Raw genomic sequence first — 25735 nt, 5'->3', positions numbered from 1 at the left:
GTGGTTTTATTTTTTTCGAGCCAGGTCACCAATCAACCCTCGATTTAACCCTAAACTAATCATAGGATAATTTACAATGACCAGTTACCGTAACCTATCAACCAGTATGTCTTTGGACTGTGGGAGGAAACAGTGGTCACAGTGAGAACATACAAACTCCTTACAGACGGTGGCGGGTATTGAACCCAGGTTGTTGGTACTATAAAGCATTTTGCTAACCACTGCCTTACTGTATTGATGCAGGAAAAGCAATACTGTTCATCACTGTAGGAAAGATAATAGGTGCACAAGGCCAGAATGAGTACAGTTCATTATTGCAAGGTAAAATGGAGCAGCAAGAACATGGAGTGCTTTAAAATTTGGCCAGGCAGGAGGGCAGCAGGATGGGCTTTGGTCTGGAGACAGGTATAACTTGTTTGTGTCTCTCTTTGTTGATGTTGCTTAAACATGCAACAGATAAAATATTAAATGTAAATCTAATTCTTCAAATGACATTCTCATTATCCACACAGGAGAAGAAGCTTCTGAGAATTTGATGAATCTGTGCCCTTTTGACATGAAGAAACTCCTGCATCACATCCTAAGTGGAAAAGAGTTTGGTGTGGAAAAAAGTGGTCAGTGTCAACTTTATGGAGTTGTTAGAAATTAAGTGTTTCTTTTTTAAATTACTGCAAATGGGAGTATTTTTAACGTTTGCTATAAAATCAGTTTCCAGTCATCTGCTGTTTCTTTGTCCCCCATTACTACCTCTCCAGCGTCATTTTCTGGCAGTATGATAAAGCACTCTGTTCTCTCATTTATTCTTTATATAAATATTTTAAAAATATTTGGTATTCTCTCTTAATGGCTATCTTACCTTCTTATTTCATCTTTTCTCTCATTTGCTTTTTAGTTGACTTCTGCTGATTTTTAAAAGTTTTCCAATCCTTCAGCTTCCGACTAATTTTTTTGCTATTTGGTACGCTCACTATTTTGCTTTTATGCTGCTTTTGAATTTTCTTGTCAGACACAATTGCCTCACCCTCCCTTAGGAAAACTTACTACTTTGGGATGTATTTTGGGATCTTGCTGCTTCTGAATTGCTCTCAGAAACTCCTGTTGTTCCTGTTCTCCCATCATCCATGCCAGTGTCCCTTACCAATCAACTTTGAACAACAGCTTTCTCATGCCTCTGTAGTTCGCTTTACTCCTCTGTAATATAGATTTTAGCTTCTCCCTCTCAAACTATAGGATGAATTCTATCATATTATGATCACTGCCTCCTAAGGGTTCCTTTATCTTAAGCTCCCTAATCAAATCAGGTTCAGTACACAACACCCAATGCAGAATTGCCTTTCCCTGAGCGGGCTCAACCACAAGCTGGTCTAAAAAGCCATCTCATAGGCATTTTACAAATTCTTTCTCTAGGGAACCAACACTAATCTGGTTTTCTCAATCTACCAGAATACTGAAATGCTCCCATAACTATCATAATAGTGTCCTTTTCACATGCCTATTTTGTTTCCTATTTTAATTTGTATCCCATGTTCTGGCTACTGTTCGGAGGCCTGATATAACTCCCATCAAGGTCTTTTTACCCCTTCAGTTTCTTAACTCTACCAACAAGGATTCTGCATATTCCAATCCTATGTCACCTGTTTTAAGGATTTGATTTCATTTTTTATCAACAGAACATCCCCACCCTCATTACCTACCTGCCATTTTACTTAAACCATGTACAGTCGGCCCTTCTTATTCAAGGGTTCCACATGCGCAGATTCAACCAACTGCGGATTGGAAAATCCGGAAGTTCTCGCTCCAGCACTTGTTGTTTGAGCATGTACAAACTTTTTTTTCTTGTCATTATTCCCTAAACAATACAGTATAACAACTATTTACATAGCATTTACATTGTATTAGGTATTATAAGTAATCTAGAGATGATTTAAAGTACTGTATATGGGAGGATATGCATAGGTTAACGCGGATCGGTAATTGAGAAAAAAAAAATCGTAAGTTCTCTAAGGTACATCCGGTATTATTTAGCGTCAGTTGGTCAAACATTTGTCTTAGTATATAGTATATATTTTACCTTTCTAATCATATAAAACACTTAAGAAACATATGTATTTCAATAATTAAACCACTGCGTTGCTTAGTAATAATAGTAGCTTTCATTGGGGCAGGGCCTTCACATGCTCCATTATTCTCACTTTATCCTTTAAAATTGTTTCGATCGTTGACTGACTGTAGCCTAACATTTTTCCAATGACCGATGGCGTTTCACCTCTTTCTGATCACTTTATTAGTTCCACTTTATTTTCAATCGGGATTGTTTTCTGGAACAGAAATACTGTGGGCGGCGTGTCACGAGCTCCGCTGAGTCCTAAAGTCCACTGCACTGAGACAGGTTAAATAAAGTCCGGAGCTCCACTGGGTCCTAAAGTCCACCGTACTGAGACAGGTTAAATAAGCTCCAGAGCTCCGCCGTGTCCTAAAGTCCACCAACTTGAGCATCCGCATTTTTTGGTATCCGCGGAGGGTCCCAGAACCAATCCCCCATGGATAAGGAGGGCCAACTGTATATCATTGGATGTTACTCTCCCACCATGATCTTCTTTCAGCCATGTCTCAATGATGCCCACAATGTCCTATCTGCCAATTTCTAACTGCACTACAAGATCATCTACCTTATTCCATATACTGTTATTATTAACATTATTGAAATCTTCCATGACTATCATAACAGTCCTAATCTAGGGTGCTCAACCTGAAATATCAGCCTATTCCTTTGCCTTCACAGATGCTGTCTGCCCTTCCAAGTTTTTCCAACATTTGTTTCTTCAAACCTTGGCCAACATTTTGTCCCATCCTAATATTGTGTTATATAAGCAGCATTGTTCTTATGAAAAGTTTTACTTCATTTTAGGAATGATGTGGTCACTTTTTGCCATCTGTATTTTTCAATATATAGCAGTCTAATTGGATAATATGTTCTGTGCTTTAAAGTCCGATCAGTGGATTCTATTGGCATGAGTCCTGCTATTTCCATCCATGAAGTTGGCCACACAGGAGCAACAAAAACCGAGAGGGCAGGCATCAATAAGCTAAAGAGTGAAATGAAACAGGTATGTAAAAGAAGCACAGGTGCTTGAAATAACATCTGAAAGTGCTGGAAACACTCAGCAGGTCAGGCAGCATCTGTGGAGACAGGAACAGGGTTAACAGTTCAGTTGGTTCAAAATGAAACTGAGAGAAAATGAGTTACTTTTCAGTAACAAAGAATGGTTGAACTAAGAAAATATCTCCGATAGGGTGAGGCCAGCCAGGTTAATCAGAAGAACATTATTTTGCTTTTTATGTATTCTGTGTTGTTAATGACAGGACTGTGGGACATGCTTAGCAAGTTGGGTTTTAGTAATAGAGAGAGCAAAATTGAGCCAATAATATCACAAATGGATAATTGGCAGAAATAGTCAATTCTGATACAGATAGAAAAAGGGAGCAAGTTACATAAAGTTGAAAAAATCAATATCAAGTTCAGCAGAAATGAGGTACAGTATTGTTCCTCAAGTGTGCTTTGTTAGAATGCAGGAAGTTACAGACTCATGCATACATCCCAAATTTATGTTCCCAAGTTCCTGCCAAAGGGTATCATAATTTACACTCCCGTAATTAAATTCTTTCCCATACTGTCTACTCATGAGGCTATGGTAAAGGTCAGGGGGTTGTGGTTACTGTCTCCAATATGTTCACCGACTGAGAGATCTGTTCATTGCCGAGTACTAGATCCCCCAGTCAGCCTATATATTTTGTGTCAAAAATCCTTCCTGGACACACCTAACACACTCTGCTCCAACTAAATCCAAAATTTGAGGGGCAAAGGGACTTAGGAATACTCGTGCAGGATTTTCAAAAAGGTTAATTGCAGGTTGAGTAGGTGGAGAGGAAGGCAAATGTGATGTTAGCATTTATTTCAAGAAGATTAGAATATAAAAGCAAGGATGTAATGTTGAGACTTTATAAAGAACCGGAGAGACCTCACTTGGAGCATTGTGAGGAGTTTTGGGCCCCTTCAGAAGGATGGGGAAACTGGAGACAAGGAGGTTCACGAAAATGATTCCAGGATTGAAAGATATGTCATATGAAGAGCATTTGATGGCTCTGGGCTGAACTCAATGGAATTCAGAAGAATGAGGGGTGACCTAATTGAAACCTGTTGAATGTTGAACGGCCTCAGTAGAGTGGATGTGGAGAAGATGTTTCCTATGGTGAGGGAATCTAGGACCAGAGGAAACAGCCTCAGAATAGAGGGGTGTCCTTTTAGAACAGAGATGAGAAAGAGTTCCTTTAGCCAGAGTGTGGTGAATCTGTGGAATTCTTTTCCATAAGGGGCTGTGGAAGCCAAGTGTTTGTTATAATTAAGGCAGGGGTTGATAGATTCTTGATTGGTCAGGGAGAAGGCAGGAGGTTGGGGCTGAGAGGGAAAATGCATCTGTCATGATGAAAAGGCAGGGCAGGCTCGATGGGCCAAATAGCCTAATTCTGCTCCTGTATCTTGAGGTTTTATATGCATTTTTAACCACCCTATCTGCACTGCAGAGTCCCATCCCTCCGGCAGGAACCCTGCCTTGAATCAGATGCAGGCTGGCTGCCTATGTCGTACTGTTACTGAATGAAGCCACTAACCTGCTTTCCTTGTTTTAGCAATGCAGCAGCCCATCGTCTCCCACAGGCACAGCATCTCCCACCAACTCCTTCAGTGCCCACTTGAGCTGGGATGACCGTCAGGGTCAGTGGTTGCGTCGACGCCGCCTCGATGGAGCTATTAACCGAGTCCCCATGGGTTTCTACGAAAAGGTCTGGAAACTTCTCCAGAAGGTGAGTTTGTGACATGACACAAATCTGCCTTTCAGATCCACAGGATGTCCAAATTGAATATTAATTTCCAGCCTTAACGGAGATGTCTAGGTATTGTGAATGAATGAAAAGGCTGTTTATAATCTGGTAAATGCAATGTATGTTAATGTTTCCATAATTGTCAGCATCAATTCAAGTTCATGCTCTAAGCTAGACTGCTCATTTCTTACACGCTTCATATTGTGTGAATTCTACTAAAGGCAGAGAGTTCAAGTTGTGTAAGACAACATCCTCATCAACAAGGCATCTGGAACAAAACAACACCCTCGCTGATACAACATCTTATGCAGCTGAAGACCCTTACCAACATGGCATCAGGAACAAAATAACAGCCTGACATCCAATGCAATACAAGAACCTCATCAGGATGGTGTGTGGAACAAGACCGCACCCTGATCAATGTGGCATCTGATTCAACCGAGCCCCCCACCAATGTGGGATTTCAAAACAACACCCTCACCACTGTGCAACATGGTTAAGCGAGGCCAAGGTCAATTCCCTCAATGATGCAGCAATAAGGGACACGGCAGGGTCATCTATGTGTCTCTTATTCTATAAGTCCAAATACTGCACATCACTGGTTCACTCTCATGGATTCTATTAATTATAAACACCAAAATCACCACAGATTTATCAGATCATTCCTTTTTCATAAGTCGATGTTGACCTTGCATGATTCGATCATTATTTTGATCTGGCCTGAATGTCTTCCTTAATAATGAGGATGCATTTACAACCTTCCAATCTGTGTCAATTGGTCTAGAACCGGTGGAATTTGAAGGTTTATTCAGGGCAGTACAGCAGGCAGTGGGTGGAGCTGCTGCCTCACAGTGCCAGAGACCCAGGTTCAAACCTGACCTCAGGTGCTGTCTATGTGGAGTCTGCATACTCTCCCTGTGACTGTGGGGGTTGAACCTGAGTGCTTTGGTTTCTTCCCACTTCCTAAAGACATGGATGAGTAAATGAATTAGCTGTTGTAAGGGTGTTCTGGGGTAGGTGAAGGTGAGTGGTAGAGCCTGGGGTAGGTGTACGTGGTAGAGCTTGGAGTAGGTGTAGGTGAATGGTAAAGCCTGGTGTGGGTGTAGGTGAATAGTAGAGCCTGGGGTAGGTGTAGGTGGTAGAGCCTGGGGTGGGTGTACGTGGTAGAGCTTGGAGTAGGTGTAGGTGAATGGTAAAGCCTGGGGTGGGTGTAGGTGAATGGTAGAGCCTGGGGTGGGTGTTGGTGAATAGTAGAGCCTGGGGTGGGTGTTGGTGAATAGTAGAGCCTGGGGTAGATGTAGGTGAATAGTAGAGCCTGGGGTGGGTGTAGGTGAATAGTAGAGCCTAGGGTAGGTGTAGGTGTGTGGTAGAGCCTGGGGTGGGTGTAGGTGAATAGTAGAGCCTGGGGTAGATGTAGGTGAATAGTAGAGCCTGGGGTAGATGTAGGTGAATAGTAGAGCCTGGGGTGGGTGTAAGTGTGTGGTGGAGTCTGGGGTGGGTGTACGTGTGTGGTAGAGTCTGTGGTGGGTGTAGGTGAATAGTAGAGCCTGGGGTGGGTGTAGGTGAATGGTAGAGCCTGGGGTGGGTGTAGTTGAATGGTAGAGCCTGGGGTGGGTATTGGTGAATAGTAGAGCCTGGGGTGGGTGTTGGTGAACAGTAGAGCCTGGGGTGGGTGTAAGTGTGTGGTAGAGCCTGGCGTGGGTGTAGATGTGTGGTAGAGCCTGGCGTGGGTGTAGGTGTGTGGTAGAGCCTTGGGTAGGTGTAGGTGTGTGGTAGAGCCTGGGGTGGGTGTTGGTGAACAGTAGAGCCTGGGGTAGGTGTAGGTGTGTGGTAGAGCCTGGGGTGGGTGTAGCTGAATAGTAGAGCCTGGGGTGGGTGTAGCTGAATAGTAGAGCCTGGGGTGGGTGTTGGTGAATAGTAGAGCCTGGGGTGAGTGTAAGTGTGTGGTAGAGCCTGGGGTGGGTGTAGGTGTGTGGTAGAGCCTGGGGTGGGTGTAGGTGAATAGTAGAGCCTGGGGTGGGTGTAAGTGTGTGGTGGAGTCTGTGGTGGGTGTAGGTTGGTGGTAGAGCCTGGGGTGGGTGTTGGTGAATAGTAGAGCCTGGGGTAGGTGTAGGTGTGTGGTAGAGTCTGGGGTGGGTGCAGGTGTGTAGGGGAGTCTGGGGTGGGTGTAGGTGAATAGTAGAGCCTGGGGTGGGTGTTGGTGAATACTAGAGCCTGGGGTGGGTGTTGGTGAATACTAGAGCCTGGGGTGGGTGTAGGTGAATAGTAGAGCCTGGGGTGGGTGTAGGTGAATACTAGAGCCTGGGGTGGGTGTTGGTGAATACTAGAGCCTGGGGTGGGTGTAGGTGAATACTAGAGCCTGGGGTGGGTGTAGGTGAATACTAGAGCCTGGGATGGGTGTTGGTGAATAGTAGAGTCTGTGGTGGGTGTTGGTGAATAGTAGAGCCTGGGGTGGGTGTAAGTGTGTGGTGGAGTCTGTGGTGGGTGTAGGTTGGTGGTAGAGCCTGGGGTGGGTGTTGGTGAATAGTAGAGCCTGGGGTAGGTGTAAGTGTGTGGTAGAGTCTGGGGTGGGTACAGGTGTGTAGGAGAGTCTGGGGTGGGTGTAGGTGAATAGTAGAGCCTGGGGTGGGTGTTGGTGAATACTAGAGCCTGGGGTGGGTCTAGGTGAATAGTGGAGTCTGTGGTGGGTGTTGGTGAATAGTAGAGTCTGTCGTGGGTGTTGGTGAATTCTAGAGCCTGAGATGGGTGTTGGTGAATAGTAGAGCCTGGGGCGGGTGTTGTTGAATAGTAGAGCCTGGGGTGGGTGTAGGTGAATACTAGAGCCTGGGGTGGGTGTTGGTGAATACTAGAGCCTGGGGTGGGTGTTGGTGAATAGTAGAGCCTGGGGTGGGTGTTGGTGAATAGTAGAGCCTGGGGTGGGTGTTGGTGAATAGTAGGGCCTGGGGTAGGTGTAAGTGTGTGGTAGAGCCTGGGGTGGGTGTTGGTGAATAGTAGAGCCTGGGGTGGGTGTTGGTGAATAGTAGGGCCTGGGGTGGGTGTAAGTGTGTGGTAGAGCCTGGGGTGAGTGTTGGTGAATAGTAGAGCCTGGGGTGGGTGTTGGTGAATACTAGAGCCTGGGGTGGGTGTAGGTGAATAGTTGAGCCTGGGGTGGGTGTAAGTGTGTGGTAGAGCCTGGGGTGGGTGTTGATGAATAGTAGAGCCTGGGGTGGGTGTTGGTGTGTGGTAGAGCCTGGGGTGGGTGTTGGTGAATAGTAGAGCCTGGGGTGGGTGTAGGTGAATAGTAGAGCCTGGGGTGGGTGTTGGTGAATAGTAGAGCCTGTGGTGGGTGTTGGTGAATAGTAGAGCCTGGGGTGGGTGTTGGTGAATAGTAGAGTCTGTGGTGGGTGTTGGTGAATAGTAGATCCTGGGGTGGGTGTAAGTGTGTGGTAGAGCCTGGGGTGGGTGTAGGTGAATGGTAGAGCCTGGTGTGGGTGTAGGTGTATAGTAGATCCTGGGGTGGGTGTAAGTGTGTGGTAGAGCCTCGGGTGGGTGTAGGTGAATGGTAGAGCCTGGGGTGGGTGTTGGTGAATGGTAGAGCCTGGGGTGGGTGTAAGTGTGTGGTAGAGCCGTGGGTGGGTGTAGGTGAATGGTAGAGCTGGGGTGGGTGTAAGTGTGTGGTAGAGCCGTTGGTGGGTGTAAGTGTGTGGTAGAGCCTGGGGTGGGTGTAGGTGTATAGTAGATCCTGGGGTGGGTGTAGGTGAATACTAGAGCCTGGGGTGGGTGTAGGTGAATAGTAGAGCCTGGGGTGGGTGTTGGTGTGTGGTAGAGCCTGGGGTGGGTGTAGGTGTGTGGTAGAGCCTGGGGTGGGTGTTGGTGAATAGTAGAGCCTGGGGTGGGTATTGGTGAATAGTGGAGCCTGGGGTGGGTGTAAGTGTGTGGTAGAGCCTGGGGTGGGTGTAGGTGAATGGTAGAGCCTGGTGTGGGTGTAGGTGTATAGTAGTGCCTGGGGTGGTTGTAGGTGAATAGTAGAGCCTGGGGTGGGTGTTGGTCAATAGTAGAGCCTGGGGTGGGTGTAGGTGAATAGTAGAGTCTGTGGTGGGTGTAGGTGAATAGTAGAGCCTGGGGTGGGTGTAAGTGTGTGGTGGAGTCTGTGGTGGGTGTAGGTTGGTGGTAGAGCCTGGGGTGGGTGTTGGTGAATAGTAGAGCCTGGGGTAGGTGTAAGTGTGTGGTAGAGTCTGGGGTGGGTACAGGTGTGTAGGAGAGTCTGGGGTGGGTGTAGGTGAATAGTAGAGCCTGGGGTGGGTGTTGGTGAATACTAGAGCCTGGGGTGGGTCTAGGTGAATAGTGGAGTCTGTGGTGGGTGTTGGTGAATAGTAGAGTCTGTCGTGGGTGTTGGTGAATTCTAGAGCCTGAGATGGGTGTTGGTGAATAGTAGAGCCTGGGGCGGGTGTTGTTGAATAGTAGAGCCTGGGGTGGGTGTAGGTGAATACTAGAGCCTGGGGTGGGTGTTGGTGAATACTAGAGCCTGGGGTGGGTGTTGGTGAATAGTAGAGCCTGGGGTGGGTGTTGGTGAATAGTAGAGCCTGGGGTGGGTGTTGGTGAATAGTAGGGCCTGGGGTAGGTGTAAGTGTGTGGTAGAGCCTGGGGTGGGTGTTGGTGAATAGTAGAGCCTGGGGTGGGTGTTGGTGAATAGTAGGGCCTGGGGTGGGTGTAAGTGTGTGGTAGAGCCTGGGGTGAGTGTTGGTGAATAGTAGAGCCTGGGGTGGGTGTTGGTGAATACTAGAGCCTGGGGTGGGTGTAGGTGAATAGTAGGGCCTGGGGTAGGTGTAAGTGTGTGGTAGAGCCTGGGGTGGGTGTTGATGAATAGTAGAGCCTGGGGTGGGTGTTGGTGTGTGGTAGAGCCTGGGGTGGGTGTTGGTGAATAGTAGAGCCTGGGGTGGGTGTAGGTGAATAGTGGAGCCTGGGGTGGGTGTAGGTGAATAGTAGAGCCTGTGGTGGGTGTTGGTGAATAGTAGAGTCTGTGGTGGGTGTTGGTGAATAGTAGAGCCTGGGGTGGGTGTTGGTGAATAGTAGAGCCGTGGGTGGGTGTAAGTGTGTGGTAGATCCTGGGGTGGGTGTAAGTGTGTGGTAGAGCCTCGGGTGGGTGTAGGTGAATGGTAGAGCCTGGGGTGGGTGTTGGTGAATGGTAGAGCCTGGGGTGGGTGTAAGTGTGTGGTAGAGCCGTGGGTGGGTGTAGGTGAATGGTAGAGCTGGGGTGGGTGTAAGTGTGTGGTAGAGCCGTTGGTGGGTGTAAGTGTGTGGTAGAGCCTGGGGTGGGTGTAGGTGTATAGTAGATCCTGGGGTGGGTGTAGGTGAATACTAGAGCCTGGGGTGGGTGTAGGTGAATAGTAGAGCCTGGGGTGGGTGTTGGTGTGTGGTAGAGCCTGGGGTGGGTGTAGGTGTGTGGTAGAGCCTGGGGTGGGTGTTGGTGAATAGTAGAGCCTGGGGTGGGTATTGGTGAATAGTGGAGCCTGGGGTGGGTGTAAGTGTGTGGTAGAGCCTGGGGTGGGTGTAGGTGAATGGTAGAGCCTGGTGTGGGTGTAGGTGTATAGTAGTGCCTGGGGTGGTTGTAGGTGAATAGTAGAGCCTGGGGTGGGTGTTGGTCAATAGTAGAGCCTGGGGTGGGTGTAGGTGAATAGTAGAGTCTGTGGTGGGTGTAGGTGAAATGTAGAGTCTGTGGTGGGTGTAGGTTGGTGGTATAGCCTGGCGTGGGTGTTGGTGAATAGTAGATACTGGGGTGGGTGTTGGTGAATAGTAGAGCCTGGGGTGGTTGTTGGTGAATAGTTGAGCCTGGGGTGGGTGTAGGTGAATAGTAGAGCCTGGGGTGGGTGTAGGTGAATAGTAGAGCCTGGGGTGGGTGTAGGTGTGTGGTAGAGCCTGGGGTGGGTGTTGGTGAATAGTAGAGCCTGGGGTGGGTGTAGGTGAATAGTAGAGCCTGGTGTGGGTGTTGGTGAATAGTTGAGCCTGGGGTGGGTGTTGGTGAATAGTAGAGCCTGGGGTGGGTGTAGGTGAATAGTAGAGCCTGGGGTGGGTGTAGGTGTGTGGTAGAGCCTGGGGTGGGTGTTGGTGAATAGTAGAGCCTGGGGTGGGTGTAGGTGAATAGTAGAGCCTGGTGTGGGTGTAGGTGTATAGTAGAGCCTGGGGTGGGTGTTGGTGAATAGTAGAGCCTGGGGTGGGTGTAGGTGAATGGTAGAGCCTGGTGTGGGTGTAGGTGTATAGTAGAGCCTGGGGTGGGTGTTGGTGAATAGTAGAGCCTGGGGTGGGTGTAAGTGTGTGGTAGAGCCTGGTGTGGGTGTAGGTGAATAGTAGAGCCTGGGGTGGGTGTTGGTGAATAGTAGAGCCTGGGGTGGTTGTTGGTGAATAGTAGAGCCTGGGGTGGGTGTAGGTGAATGGTAGAGCCTGGTGTGGGTGTAGGTGAATAGTAGAGCCGTGGGTGGGTGTTGGTGAATAGTAGAGCCTGGGGTGGGTGTTGGTGAATAGTAGAGCCGTGGGTGGGTGTAAGTGTGTGGTAGATCCTGGGGTGGGTGTAAGTGTGTGGTAGAGCCTGGGGTGGGTGTAGCTGAATGGTAGAGCCTGGTGTGGGTGTAGGTGAACAGTAGATCCTGGGGTGGGTGTAGGTGAATAGTAGAGCCTGGGGTGGGTGTTGGTGAATAGTAGAGCCTGGGGTGGGTGTTGGTGAATAGTAGAGCCTGGGGTGGGTGTAAGTGTGTGGTAGATCCTGGGGTGGGTGTAAGTGTGTGGTAGAGCCTGGGGTGGGTGTAGCTGAATGGTAGAGCCTGGTGTGGGTGTAGGTGAACAGTAGATCCTGGGGTGGGTGTAGGTGAATACTAGAGCCTGGGGTGGGTGTAGGTGAATAGTAGAGCCTGGGGTGGGTGTTGGTGAATAGTGGAGCCTGGGGTGGGTATTGGTGAATAGTGGAGCCTGGGGTGGGTGTAGCTGAATGGTTGAGCCTTGTGTGGGTGTAGGTGAACAGTAGATCCTGGGGTGGGTGTAGGTGAATACTAGAGCCTGGGGTGGGTGTAGGTGAATAGTAGAGCCTGGGGTGGGTGTTGGTGAATAGTGGAGCCTGGGGTGGGTATTGGTGAATAGTGGAGCCTGGGGTGGGTGTAGGTGAATGGTTGAGCCTGGTGTGGGTGTAGGTGAATAGTAGAGCCTGGGGTGGGTGTTGGTGAATAGTAGAGCCTGGGGTGGTTGTTGGTGAATAGTAGAGCCTGGGGTGGGTGTAGGTGAATGGTAGAGCCTGGTGTGGGTGTAGGTGAATAGTAGAGCCGTGGGTGGGTGTTGGTGAATAGTAGAGCCTGGGGTGGGTGTTGGTGAATAGTAGAGCCGTGGGTGGGTGTAAGTGTGTGGTAGATCCTGGGGTGGGTGTAAGTGTGTGGTAGAGCCTGGGGTGGGTGTAGCTGAATGGTAGAGCCTGGTGTGGGTGTAGGTGAACAGTAGATCCTGGGGTGGGTGTAGGTGAATAGTAGAGCCTGGGGTGGGTGTTGGTGAATAGTAGAGCCTGGGGTGGGTGTTGGTGAATAGTAGAGCCTGGGGTGGGTGTAAGTGTGTGGTAGATCCTGGGGTGGGTGTAAGTGTGTGGTAGAGCCTGGGGTGGGTGTAGCTGAATGGTAGAGCCTGGTGTGGGTGTAGGTGAACAGTAGATCCTGGGGTGGGTGTAGGTGAATACTAGAGCCTGGGGTGGGTGTAGGTGAATAGTAGAGCCTGGGGTGGGTGTTGGTGAATAGTGGAGCCTGGGGTGGGTATTGGTGAATAGTGGAGCCTGGGGTGGGTGTAGCTGAATGGTTGAGCCTTGTGTGGGTGTAGGTGAACAGTAGATCCTGGGGTGGGTGTAGGTGAATACTAGAGCCTGGGGTGGGTGTAGGTGAATAGTAGAGCCTGGGGTGGGTGTTGGTGAATAGTGGAGCCTGGGGTGGGTATTGGTGAATAGTGGAGCCTGGGGTGGGTGTAGGTGAATGGTTGAGCCTGGTGTGGGTGTAGGTGTATAGTAGTGCCTGGGGTGGTTGTAGGTGAATAGTAGAGCCTGGGGTGGGTGTTGGTCAATAGTAGAGCCTGGGGTGGGTGTAGGTGAATAGTAGAGTCTCTGGTGGGTGTAGGTGAATAGTAGGGTCTGGGGTGGGTGTTGGTGAATAGTAGAGCCTGGGGTGGGTGTAGGTGCGTGGTATAGCCTGGCGTGGGTGTTGGTGATTAGTAGATACTGGGGTGGTTGTTGGTGAATAGTAGAGCCTGGGGTGGGTGTTGGTGAATAGTGGAGCCTGGGGTGGGTGTAGGTGAATAGTAGAGCCTGGGGTGGGTGTAAGTGTGTGGTAGAGCCTGGGGTGGGTGTTGGTGAATAGTAGAGCCTGGGGTGGGTGTAAGTGTGTGGTAGAGCCTGGTGTGGGTGTAGGTGTATAGTAGAGCCTGGGGTGGGTGTAAGTGTGTGGTAGAGCCTGGGGTGGGTGTTGGTGAATAGTAGAGCCTGGGGTGGGTGTTGGTGAATAGTAGAGCCTGGGGTGGGTGTAAGTGTGTGGTAGAGCCTGGGGTGGGTGTTGGTGAATAGTAGAGCCTGGGGTGGGTGTAGGTGAATAGTAGAGTCTGTGGTGGGTGTTGGTGAATAGTGGAGCCTGGGGTGGGTGTAGGTGAATAGTTGTGCCTGGGGTGGGTGTTGGTGAATAGTGGAGCCTGGGGTGGGTGTAGGTGAATAGTAGAGTCTGTGGTGGGTGTTGGTGAATAGTGGAGCCTGGGGTGGGTGTAGGTGAATAGTTGAGCCTGGGGTGGGTGTTGGTGAATAGTAGAGCCTGGTGTGGGTATTGGTGAATAGTTGAGCCTGGGGTGGGTGTAGGTGAATAGTAGAGCCTGGGTTGGGTGTTGGTGAATAGTAGAGCCTGGGGTGGGTGTAGGTGCGTGGTTGAGCCTGGGGTGGGTGTAGGTGAATAGTAGAGCCTGGGGTGGGTGTAGGTGCGTGGTTGAGCCTGGGGTGGGTGTTGGTGAATAGTAGAGCCTGGGGTGGGTGTAGGTGTGTGGTTGAGCCTGGGGTGGTTGTAGGTGAATGGTAGAACCTGGAGGGAGTTGATAAATGTGTTGTCAAGGACTGATGTAAGTGATTGGTTGCTCGTCAGCATGGACTCTGTTGGCCAAAGGGGTGTTTCCATGCTGTATCTGATTCTGGGGTTGCCTTGTTCAAATCTCCAGCATGCAACACATCAGAGTCTGGGGGTGTATTGCCATTCAGTCGCATCAGTTGCCGTAATAACTCTCTCAGTTCACTCAAGGCCAGGTTATTTATTAATTTGTTTATAGAGATTCCAATCCAACAAGACCCTGCTGCCAATTACACCCACGTAACCAACTAGCCCGTATGTTTTTGGAAAGTGGGAGGAAACCAGAGCACCCGGAGGAAACCCATGCAGTCCCATGGAGAATATACATGTAACGGGGGTTTTTTCTTTTTCTTTGTTACTGTGTATGTAATCAAAATGGCGTCTTTGTTTTGTTAAACGTAGGAATGCTGGCGCCTGTGTTAATAGTAGGAATGCTAGCGTCTTTGTTATGTTAAGTGCTGGAAGCTTGTTTGGGACTGTAAACTGATTGTTGGCGGGGATTTTGGGGAGTCGGGGCGATGGAGTGAGAGAGAGGACGGGATGCTGGAAGCTGGGCGACGGTCCCCGGCCCAAGGTGTTCGGTGATGAGAGGAGACGGAGACAGAGGAGTGTGGAGCGTCTGGTCGACCACCGTGGGGGTCCCAGGAGGCGGGTCGAGGAAGTCGGAGGGGATCGAATGGTGGCCATGAGACTTCAGTAATTGAGCTCCAACGATTGTGCACGAAGTGGTTTGGACTTTGATAAGTTTGGCGCCTTTTCTTTTTTTTCTCTTATTCATATATACTGTATCGTTAGTAATCGCTTAGTTATAGTAATCTTTATAAATTGTACTCATTTAATCGCATAAGGTGTACTGTCTGTGTTTTTTGGGCGAGGCGGGGACATCACACAGCATCCACACCAGCTGATTACCCAGTTTGGCGGGACCGAAGGCTGCTCCCCCTAGACTAGAACGAGTTTGAGCGATGCCTGAGGCGACCCAGGGGTTACATTGTGGGGGTGATCGTCCGGGATTGATTTCTGTGGAAGCTGTGTGATCGCCCTCTTTGAATTGTGTCTGCGGCGAAGAGCTGGTGTGCCTTTGTGGGTGTGCGATTGCCGGTTGTCTCTGCATGTGTGTTGGGTGGGGTGGCTGCTGTTGGTAGCCCGGAGGTCGTTGTTCGAGTTCCGACTAGCGCTGACGAAATGGTGGTTGTACCATGGGTTGTCCGTACTGTTTGGAGAGTGAGGAGTGACAGGTTGGGATGTTTCAGCTATGGTGGGCTCCGCCCGGTTGTTGGAATAATGTCCAGCCCTAAAGGGGCGGAGACGTGGGCGGAGCGGACCTCTCAGTTGTTGGGTGAGTGGCAGTGCTTGGCTGAGGGAAAGCGACAGGGATTGGTTGAAAGTTTGAGTAGGCGGGCTGGTAGCGTTGTTAGAACTGTCGGGCGCAATTACCTCGAAGTGACAGCTGCCAGTTCTGGAAAAGTGTGGGAAAATGCGTGTGGTTCGACTGGAAGTCAAATGCCGCAGCTGGGGGGCTTATCATATCCGTGGCAGGAGATTGGTGGGAAGTTTTTAGGGTATCCCTTTTGGTTAGGAGGGCAGATAAATTGCTTGCGGAGACAGGGGATCTGTCAAGGGGATCAGTTGTTCCGTTGATCCGAGAGATGTCGGGAAACTTAGAGGAGGCCCAGTGGGGGAACGGCTTGGGGTCTCTGGGGGAGCACGTTCCCAGCAATGTACCAAGGAACTCCCACAAGGAACAGACCCTATTCCTGAAGGCTTAGAGGGACCATGCACTCAGGTGTTGTTACGGATGGATAGAGGTCAAGTTAAAGCCATCCTCGGCACCGGGGCACCGGTTAAGTTGCTGTACAGTTTGTTTTATAACCGTTTTTGAAAGCCTTTACCCTTGATGACATTGACGGCAGTGGAGATTTGGGGTACCAGTGCCGGTGATTATAAAGACGGCGGTTGTTGGTCAGTGAAAATGGAGTTCTTAGAGGCAAATGTGGAGGTGACTGAGGTTCGTGAATCGTTGATGCTGATGTGTCCGGACACTGTTGAGACGGGCAGCGTTTCGGTTATGGAGAGAACCAATATCCTGTTGGTGCGCTTGGGGGCCTGCCCGGAGGAGGCGGGTGAGAGCTGTTTGGAGGCATTATCGATGCACCCAGAGTTTCGAGCTGCTTGTGCGGACGTGTGTAGCAGCATTGGGCCGATACCGAATTCAAACAAGAGCCGGTGGTGGTATGGCCTGGAGGAGTATCTGAGGGTGAGACCCTCTTAGTGGACGCTGCAAAATACCACCAGGGAGGGGAGTTGACTGCTGAAGACACCTCGGTGAGGCAGAGGTTGCGGCGACTGGCCCCTACAGCGTGGCAGACGTAGGCAGCGTGTGTGTGGATTATATTGGGCCATAGAGGCGATGGCCTATCTGAGTGGTGCGAAGACGTTTAAGGTGCTGGATCTGAGGAGTGGATGTTGCCAGATCCCGATGAGTGAGGCCGACAAGGAGAAGACGGCGGTTAAAAGTTCCCTAGGAGTCTTTCCGGTCCGAAAAGATACCACAGGGTATCTCCGGAGCCCTTGCAACCTTCCTGCAGGGCATGTGGAAGACCATGGGGGTGTGGAGGCGTTTGGAATTTTGACGTATGTGGATGATCTCCTGGTATTTGGATTTGCCTCAGGAGAATATGAAGTGAGGTCGTTGCAGGAGCGGCTGAGAACTACAGAGTTAAAGTGTTTTCTGGACACGTGCCAGGGCTGGCGAAGGTCGCAGCTCGTGAGTAACTGTCTCTACGGAATCAAGTTTGAAATGAAGACTGAGAGACCGGAGAGAGTGATCTGGAACCATTTGAAAGACGTACAAATTGGAGAGAACGAAGAAAGTTGTTTGACTGAGGGCCACAGCAAACTGAGAGCCTGGAGAAGGGAGTTTGCGGAGGTGAAGAAATTGCGGACAAATCTTGGAAGGGGAAAGCGGTAGCTTGAAGGGAACCTGAAGATGACCATCGACAGTTCAAATGAAGTGCAACACCTGAAGGTTGATTTGGAAGAAGTCATGAGGAGAAAAAAAGAAGCTGGAGAGAAGTGCAGTGAATACTGAACTGGAGGGTGACCAATCGTTTAACTGCTGCTTTTCAGGTCGGAGTGGAAGAAGCTGTTGGAGTAACTGCATTCCAGATTGAGATGGCTGGGATGCAGGAGTCAGAACTGCTGAGCCAGGGGCCAGAGAAGATGATAATCTCAATTGCAGGAGGCTGAAGAGACTGCAGGAGCAGTGCAGGTCACGTGTTTCCGTTTGGAGAAGATCAAACAGCAGCTACCGATCAAAGAAATGAGGAAGAATACGGATTCAAAGACTGATGTGCTGGATGTGTGGTACATGCTGCCTTTTGCTGACTTTCCCTCGATTGAGGAAGAGACCTTTGGCCCTTCTTCCACTGAGTCAGCTGTAGTGGGGAGGGTTAGCTGTGTGCAGTGTGGGGCATGAGTGAGAGGTTGAAAGAGGTGTTGGTAGTGGACCCAAGGTATCCCCAGCTGTGTCCTAGCCTAAGGGTTTAGGTGAGGAGGGTACGGAGGTCTCAGAAGGGTTAGGGAACGCCCAGATAGTTGGCCTATATAGCGCCTAAGGAACAGGGTGTGAGGTTTACTGTGTGGGGAGGAGATGTCACTGCTTGTGCTTGGGTTACGGTGTGTTGGCAGGAAAGGTGACGAGTTATCTAATAGTCATGAGGACATGACTTTTATTTGGTGGGGGGAGAGTGTAACGGGGGTTTTTTCTTTTTCTTTGTTACTGTGTATGTAATCAAAATGGCGTCTTTGTTTTGTTAAAAGTAGGAATGCTGGCGCCTGTGTTAATAGTAGGAATGCTAGCGTCTTTGTTATGATAAGTGCTGGAAGCTTGTTTGGGACTGTAAACTGATTGTTGGCGGGGATTTTGGGGAGTCGGGGCGATGGAGTGAGAGAGAGAGGACGGGATGCTGGAAGCTGGGCGACGGTCCTCGGCCCAAGGTGTTCGGTGATGAGAGGAGACGGAGACAGAGGAGTGTGGAGCGTCTGGTCGACCACCGTGGGGGTCCCAGGAGGCGGGTCGGGGAAGTCGGAGGGGATCGAATGGTGGCCATGAGACTTCAGTAATTGAGCTCCAACGATTGTGCACGAAGTGGTTTGGACTTTGATAAGTTTGGCGCCTTTTCTTTTTTTTCTCTTATTCATATATACTGTATCGTTAGTAATCGCTTAGTTATAGTAATCTTTATAAATTGTACTCATTTAATCGCATAAGGTGTACTGTCTGTGTTTTTTGGGCGAGGCGGGGACATCACACAGCATCCACACCAGCTGATTACCCAGTTTGGCGGGACCGAAGGCTGCTCCCCCTAGACTAGAACGAGTTTGAGCGATGCCTGAGGCGACCCAGGGGTTACATTGTGGGGGTGATCGTCCGGGATTGATTTCTGTGGAAGCTGTGTGATCGCCCTCTTTGAATTGTGTCTGCGGCGAAGAGCTGGTGTGCCTTTGTGGGTGTGCGATTGCCGGTTGTCTCTGCATGTGTGTTGGGTGGGGTGGCTGCTGTTGGTAGCCCGGAGGTCGTTGTTCGAGTTCCGACTAGCGCTGACGAAATGGTGGTTGTACCATGGGTTGTCCGTACTGTTTGGAGAGTGAGGAGTGACAGGTTGGGATGTTTCAGCTATGGTGGGCTCCGCCCGGTTGTTGGAATAATGTCCAGCCCTAAAGGGGCGGAGACGTGGGCGGAGCGGACCTCTCAGTTGTTGGGTGAGTGGCAGTGCTTGGCTGAGGGAAAGCGACAGGGATTGGTTGAAAGTTTGAGTAGGCGGGCTGGTAGCGTTGTTAGAACTGTCGGGCGCAATTACCTCGAAGTGACAGCTGCCAGTTCTGGAAAAGTGTGGGAAAATGCGTGTGGTTCGACTGGAAGTCAAATGCCGCAGCTGGGGGGCTTATCATATCCGTGGCAGGAGATTGGTGGGAAGTTTTTAGGGTATCCCTTTTGGTTAGGAGGGCAGATAAATTGCTTGCGGAGACAGGGGATCTGTCAAGGGGATCAGTTGTTCCATTGATCCGAGAGGTGTCGGGAAACTTAGAGGAGGCCCAGTGGGGGAACGGCTTGGGGTCTCTGGGGGAGCACGTTCCCAGCAATGTACCAAGGAACTCCCACAAGGAACAGACCCTATTCCTGAAGGCTTAGAGGGACCATGCACTCAGGTGTTGTTACGGATGGATAGAGGTCAAGTTAAAGCCATCCTCGGCACCGGGGCACCGGTTAAGTTGCTGTACAGTTTGTTTTATAACCGTTTTTGAAAGCCTTTACCCTTGATGACATTGACGGCAGTGGAGATTTGGGGTACCAGTGCCGGTGATTATAAAGACGGCGGTTGTTGGTCAGTGAAAATGGAGTTCTTAGAGGCAAATGTGGAGGTGACTGAGGTTCGTGAATCGTTGATGCTGATGTGTCCGGACACTGTTGAGACGGGCAGCGTTTCGGTTATGGAGAGAACCAATATCCTGTTGGTGCGCTTGGGGGCCTGCCCAGAGGAGGCGGGTGAGAGCTGTTTGGAGGCATTATCGATGCACCCAGAGTTTCGAGCTGCTTGTGCGGACGTGTGTAGCAGCATTGGGCCGATACCGAATTCAAACAAGAGCCGGTGGTGGTATGGCCTGGAGGAGTATCTGAGGGTGAGACCCTCTTAGTGGACGCTGCAAAATACCACCAGGGAGGGGAGTTGACTGCTGAAGACACCTCGGTGAGGCAGAGGTTGCGGCGACTGGCCCCTACAGCGTGGCAGACGTAGGCAGCGTGTGTGTGGATTATATTGGGCCATAGAGGCGATGGCCTATCTGAGTGGTGCGAAGACGTTTAAGGTGCTGGATCTGAGGAGTGGATGTTGCCAGATCCCGATGAGTGAGGCCGACAAGGAGAAGACGGCGGTTAAAAGTTCCCTAGGAGTCTTTCCGGTCCGAAAAGATACCACAGGGTATCTCCGGAGCCCTTGCAACCTTCCTGCAGGGCATGTGGAAGACCATGGGGGTGTGGAGGCGTTTGGAATTTTGACGTATGTGGATGATCTCCTGGTATTTGGATTTGCCTCAGGAGAATATGAAGTGAGGTCGTTGCAGGAGCGGCTGAGAACTACAGAGTTAAAGTGTTTTCTGGACACGTGCCAGGGCTGGCGAAGGTCGCAGCTCGTGAGTAACTGTCTCTACGGAATCAAGTTTGAAATGAAGACTGAGAGACCGGAGAGAGTGATCTGGAACCATTTGAAAGACGTACAAATTGGAGAGAACGAAGAAAGTTGTTTGACTGAGGGCCACAGCAAACTGAGAGCCTGGAGAAGGGAGTTTGCGGAGGTGAAGAAATTGCGGACAAATCTTGGAAGGGGAAAGCGGTAGCTTGAAGGGAACCTGAAGATGACCATCGACAGTTCAAATGAAGTGCAACACCTGAAGGTTGATTTGGAAGAAGTCATGAGGAGAAAAAAAGAAGCTGGAGAGAAGTGCAGTGAATACTGAACTGGAGGGTGACCAATCGTTTAACTGCTGCTTTTCAGGTCGGAGTGGAAGAAGCTGTTGGAGTAACTGCATTCCAGATTGAGATGGCTGGGATGCAGGAGTCAGAACTGCTGAGCCAGGGGCCAGAGAAGATGATAATCTCAATTGCAGGAGGCTGAAGAGACTGCAGGAGCAGTGCAGGTCACGTGTTTCCGTTTGGAGAAGATCAAACAGCAGCTACCGATCAAAGAAATGAGGAAGAATACGGATTCAAAGACTGATGTGCTGGATGTGTGGTACATGCTGCCTTTTGCTGACTTTCCCTCGATTGAGGAAGAGACCTTTGGCCCTTCTTCCACTGAGTCAGCTGTAGTGGGGAGGGTTAGCTGTGTGCAGTGTGGGGCATGAGTGAGAGGTTGAAAGAGGTGTTGGTAGTGGACCCAAGGTATCCCCAGCTGTGTCCTAGCCTAAGGGTTTAGGTGAGGAGGGTACGGAGGTCTCAGAAGGGTTAGGGAACGCCCAGATAGTTGGCCTATATAGCGCCTAAGGAACAGGGTGTGAGGTTTACTGTGTGGGGAGGAGATGTCACTGCTTGTGCTTGGGTTACGGTGTGTTGGCAGGAAAGGTGACGAGTTATCTAATAGTCATGAGGACATGACTTTTATTTGGTGGGGGGAGAGTGTAACGGGGGTTTTTTCTTTTTCTTTGTTACTGTGTATGTAATCAAAATGGCGTCTTTGTTTTGTTAAAAGTAGGAATGCTGGCGCCTGTGTTAATAGTAGGAATGCTAGCGTCTTTGTTATGATAAGTGCTGGAAGCTTGTTTGGGACTGTAAACTGATTGTTGGCGGGGATTTTGGGGAGTCGGGGCGATGGAGTGAGAGAGAGAGGACGGGATGCTGGAAGCTGGGCGACGGTCCTCGGCCCAAGGTGTTCGGTGATGAGAGGAGACGGAGACAGAGGAGTGTGGAGCGTCTGGTCGACCACCGTGGGGGTCCCAGGAGGCGGGTCGGGGAAGTCGGAGGGGATCGAATGGTGGCCATGAGACTTCAGTAATTGAGCTCCAACGGTTGTGCACGAAGTGGTTTGGACTTTGATAAGTTTGGCGCCTTTTTTTTTCTCTTATTCATATATACTGTATCGTTAGTAATCGCTTAGTTATAGTAATCTTTATAAATTGTACTCATTTAATCGCATAAGGTGTACTGTCTGTGTTTTTTGGGCGAGGCGGGGACATCACACAGCATCCACACCAGCTGATTACCCAGTTTGGCGGGGCCGAAGGCTGCTCCCCCTAGACTAGAACGAGTTTGAGCGATGCCTGAGGCAACCCAGGGGTTACATACAAATTCCTTACAGACAGTATTGGACTTAAACCTGGACTGCAGGAGCTGTAATAGAGTTACACTAACCCGTACACTACTGTACCACCCCTTTGGTGAAGACAGGAATATTAGTTTAATTTCCCCACACATACCCTATTCCCCAAAATAGTTTCTCTTGTTTCTGCGTGTAAATGGCCCACATTAACTTTTGCTGATCTTTTCTATTTTTCTCATCTCTAAAAAGATCTTACCCACAAGCACTCTCTTTCCTGTTCAGTATAATTTTGCTTCAGATGCCTTCTCGACGAGGGAAGTGTTTTGTGTTGGATGCCATATCAAGTGAAGTCAAGTCACTTTTATTGTCATTTCGACCATAACTGCTGGTACAGTACATAGTAAAAATGAGACAACGTTTTTCAGGACCATGACACAGTACAAAAACTAGACTGAACTACGTAAAAAAAAAACAACACAGAGAAAGCTACACTAGACTACAGACCTACACAGGACTGCATAAAGTGCACAAAACCAGTGCAGGCATTACAATGAATAATAAGCAGGACAATAGGGCAAGGTGTCAGTCCAAGTTTCGGGTATTGAGGAGTCTGATAGCTTGGAGGAAGAAACTGTTACATAGTCTGGTCGTGAGAGCTGGAATGCTTTGGAGCCTTTTCCCAGACGTAATGAGGGAGAAGAGTTTGTATGAGGGGTGCATGGGGTCCTTCATAATACTGTTTCCTTTGGGATGCAGCGTGTTGTCTAAATGCCCATGATGGCAGGAAGAAAGACCCCGATGATCTTCTCAGCTGTCCTCACTATCCGCTGCAGGGTCTTGCGATCCGAAATGGTGCAATTTCCAAACCAGGCAGTGATGCAGCTCAGGATGCTCTCAATACAACCCCTGTAGAATGTGATGAGGATGGGGGCTGGGTGATGGACTTTCCTCATGCAAGGGGATCACAGAATACAGAAACTGACCCTTGTCCAATCTGTTCATTTAAGCTAGTCCTATTTGTCTATGTTTGGCCCTTATCTCTCTAAACCTTTCCTAACCTCATCCTTGTCCAAATGTCTTTTAAATGTTGTTATTGTACCTGCCCCAGCCACTTCTTCTGAGAGCTCATCATAGACACCATCCTCTGTGCAGAAAAAATTGCCCTTGGGTCCCTTTCAAATCTCCGCTGAAACGTATACCCACTAGATTTTGATTGCCTTTCCCTGGGGTGGGAGGGGGGTGAAGAGTGCATTCACCCTATGATGTTATGAAAGTCTTTTATGCTCCAGAGAATGAAGTCCTAGCCTGGCCAACCTCTCCTCTAACTTAGGGCCTCCGATATTGACAGCAGTCCTGGAAACTTTCTTTGCACTCTTTCCAGCTGAATGATGACTTTCCTATAATTCAACAACAAATCTATCTATAATGTATTCTGCTGGATGCTGTGTTGGTGAGATTGTGTGTTCCTCTGGATACTGTCTTGGAGAGGGTGTTGTGTTGCCCTGGATACTGTCTTGGTGAGGTTGTTGTGTTGCTATGGAGATCATCCTGATGAGGTTGTTGTGTTGCTATGGACACCATCTTGGTGAGTGTATTGTGTTGCTATGGACATCATCCTGATAAGGTTGTTGTGTTGCTATGGACACCATCTTGGTGAGTGTATTGTGTTGCTATGGACATGATCTTGATGAGGATGTTGTGTTGCAGACATTGATATTACTATCACTTCTGATCAAGGTGGTGCCAGTGAATAATTCCTTGGGCGACATCTTTCATATAGCAAATCTATCTGATTATTTTACTTTTTCTATGCCTTTTGCTTGTTCTTTTTGTCTTGTTTATGTTATGGAAATGGTTGGAGCTTGTTCTGTACAGTTTGGAACTTGATTGAAGCATCCAGCACTATGTTGTGTCAGAGATGGGGGTGAGGGGGGCGGGGGGGGGGCGAAAAGGTCTGAGAACACAAGATGACTCATGGAAAAGACCAGAGACAAGGTTGTGAATGACTCAAAGCAGCGTGAAAGATTGAAGTATTAAGGTGAATGCGGGGGGGGGGGGGGCAGAGGGTTCAGAGATGACTCACAACGGGGACAGTCAGCAGCCGGATCTGCTTGCTCAGCCCCGGATCAGTGCGTTTGGCTGCGGATAAGCACGTTTGACCTTATCGGTGATGTTTGGACCCGGATTGGCGGTCATTCTTTACAGAAGGACTGAGCTACTGTCCTCGAATGCAGGCAAAAAGATATTTTTCTGAGGTTTATGTGATTATTGGACTGTACTATATATTCATTTCCTTCAGTCTTGCGGTGTTTCCGTTCTTGTGTATGATTGGCTGGTGAGTGATCTGTTAATTTTTGTGTGTAAAGGGGGCTGTTGGGAGTTTGGTGCTACTGTCACTGTTCTTTGTGTGAATGAGGGCTCGGGGATTGTCATGTGTACGGGGTCAGTGATTGTTTTTGTGACTGATGTGGGGGAGGAGGGATTTTTGGGGTCTGCAAGTTTTGTTTCTTTTTCGTGCCAGGGATTGGGATGGAGTTGATGTCTTTTTTTCCATCAACACCCGGGGTATTTCTGTACTGCATGGCTCTCTGGAAAAAATAAATATCAGAGTTATATTGTACATGCATACTTTGACAATAAAATGAACCTTTGCTCAAACTGGAAATATGTAGAGAGCCATGTTGATCCATATTGATTCTGTTAAGTAGAATCAATAATAATTCCTGAGAGGGTTATGAACAGCACAGTGCACCTGAGATAGTGTTTTCAAAGAGTATGTGGAAGAGATGTAGTGTGTATGTACCGTAGATGTCGGATTATAAGCCGCTACTTTTTTCCCACATTTTGAACAGCTTTGAACACTGCGGCCTTTACTACGGTGCGGCTAATGCATGATTTTTTTTCATGCGGCCAAAAACATTTTGCCTCGTAACAGTAGACCAATAAAATTGATGAGTAGTTCACAGAGGTCCAATGAAATTGTACGATAAATCAAGCGCACTTTCACAATTAAATTATTGTAAATCAGTCATTTGTACTCACCCTCATCAACATGGAAAACACTCGAAGAAAAGCATTGTGCTGCCTTTATGGCAGTTATTTAGTTTATAATATTTTCGCTTAGTAATTCATTTGTTAGTAATTTCTAGTTAAAGTTAGAAGTGTTTTAACTATATTTGTTTTCTGTACTACATCCCGGGATGCTATGACGTCACACCCGGTTTCGCCGCGTCTTGTGGGAAATACCGGTTTGCGATAAACGGGAAGGTGGGGGCGAACGCTGCTTTTAAGTTAAAGGCGATCAATAACTTTTCCTGGTAGGCTGCAGTATATATATTTTTTACCAGTCGTTAGGAGATATTGGAATGTTGTTCAGTAAAAAAGTATACGCAACGTAATTTGTGTTACCGATACGTATGTATATTTAAAAGTAGCCGCGTTACAGGCACGGTTCGAAAAAAAGCATTTGCAATATGTATTTGTTTATGTTACCATATGGATTTAATTAAAAGTTAAAAAATCCTCACGTGTAATATCTTTCTGTGTAAATATCTCATATTACAACGTGGGACACCTGTGGCCGAAAATCCGGTGCGGCCTAAAATCCGGTGCGGCTTGTACAAGTACAAAATTGATTTTCTTTCTAAAATTAGAGCCAGCGGCTTTTAATCAGGTGCGCTCTGTAGTGCGAAATCTACGGTATGTTATATATAAGTATACATGATAATGTTTGTATGAATAACCTCTGCACATTATCTCCTTTGAAATGTTGAAATCTGTAGGCACAATGGATTTGATTTTAACCCATGCCTTCCTTTAAATGTAGTGCCATGGCCTTTCCATTGATGGCTTTGTGATTCCTTCTTCAACCACAAGAGAGGTAAGACATTTAATTCCTTTATCACTGATGGCCAGTTACTGTGAGGTGTGTGGGTTGCTTCAAAT

At 48.7% G+C, this 25735-nt stretch overlaps 1 protein-coding gene across 3 annotated transcripts in view; it reads left to right on the top strand.

The window, feature by feature from the left end:
- Positions 1-25735, top strand: part of LOC140728033 (phosphorylase b kinase regulatory subunit alpha, liver isoform-like) — a 153280-nt gene that overhangs the window by 113221 nt on the left and 14324 nt on the right. For all 3 annotated transcript variants that reach the window (XM_073046147.1, XM_073046148.1, XM_073046146.1), the window contains exons 27-30: positions 513-614; positions 2989-3107; positions 4687-4860; positions 25617-25670. In XM_073046147.1, the coding sequence (XP_072902248.1) occupies positions 513-614; positions 2989-3107; positions 4687-4860; positions 25617-25670 (449 nt within the window). The remainder of the gene's footprint in view (positions 1-512; positions 615-2988; positions 3108-4686; positions 4861-25616; positions 25671-25735) is intronic.

This window comes from Hemitrygon akajei, chromosome 5 (genome assembly GCF_048418815.1).
Source record: "Hemitrygon akajei chromosome 5, sHemAka1.3, whole genome shotgun sequence".
Taxonomy (NCBI): Eukaryota; Metazoa; Chordata; class Chondrichthyes; order Myliobatiformes; family Dasyatidae; genus Hemitrygon; species Hemitrygon akajei.
Note: the sequence above shows the minus strand (reverse complement) of the source record. Positions and strands in the feature narration are given on the sequence as shown.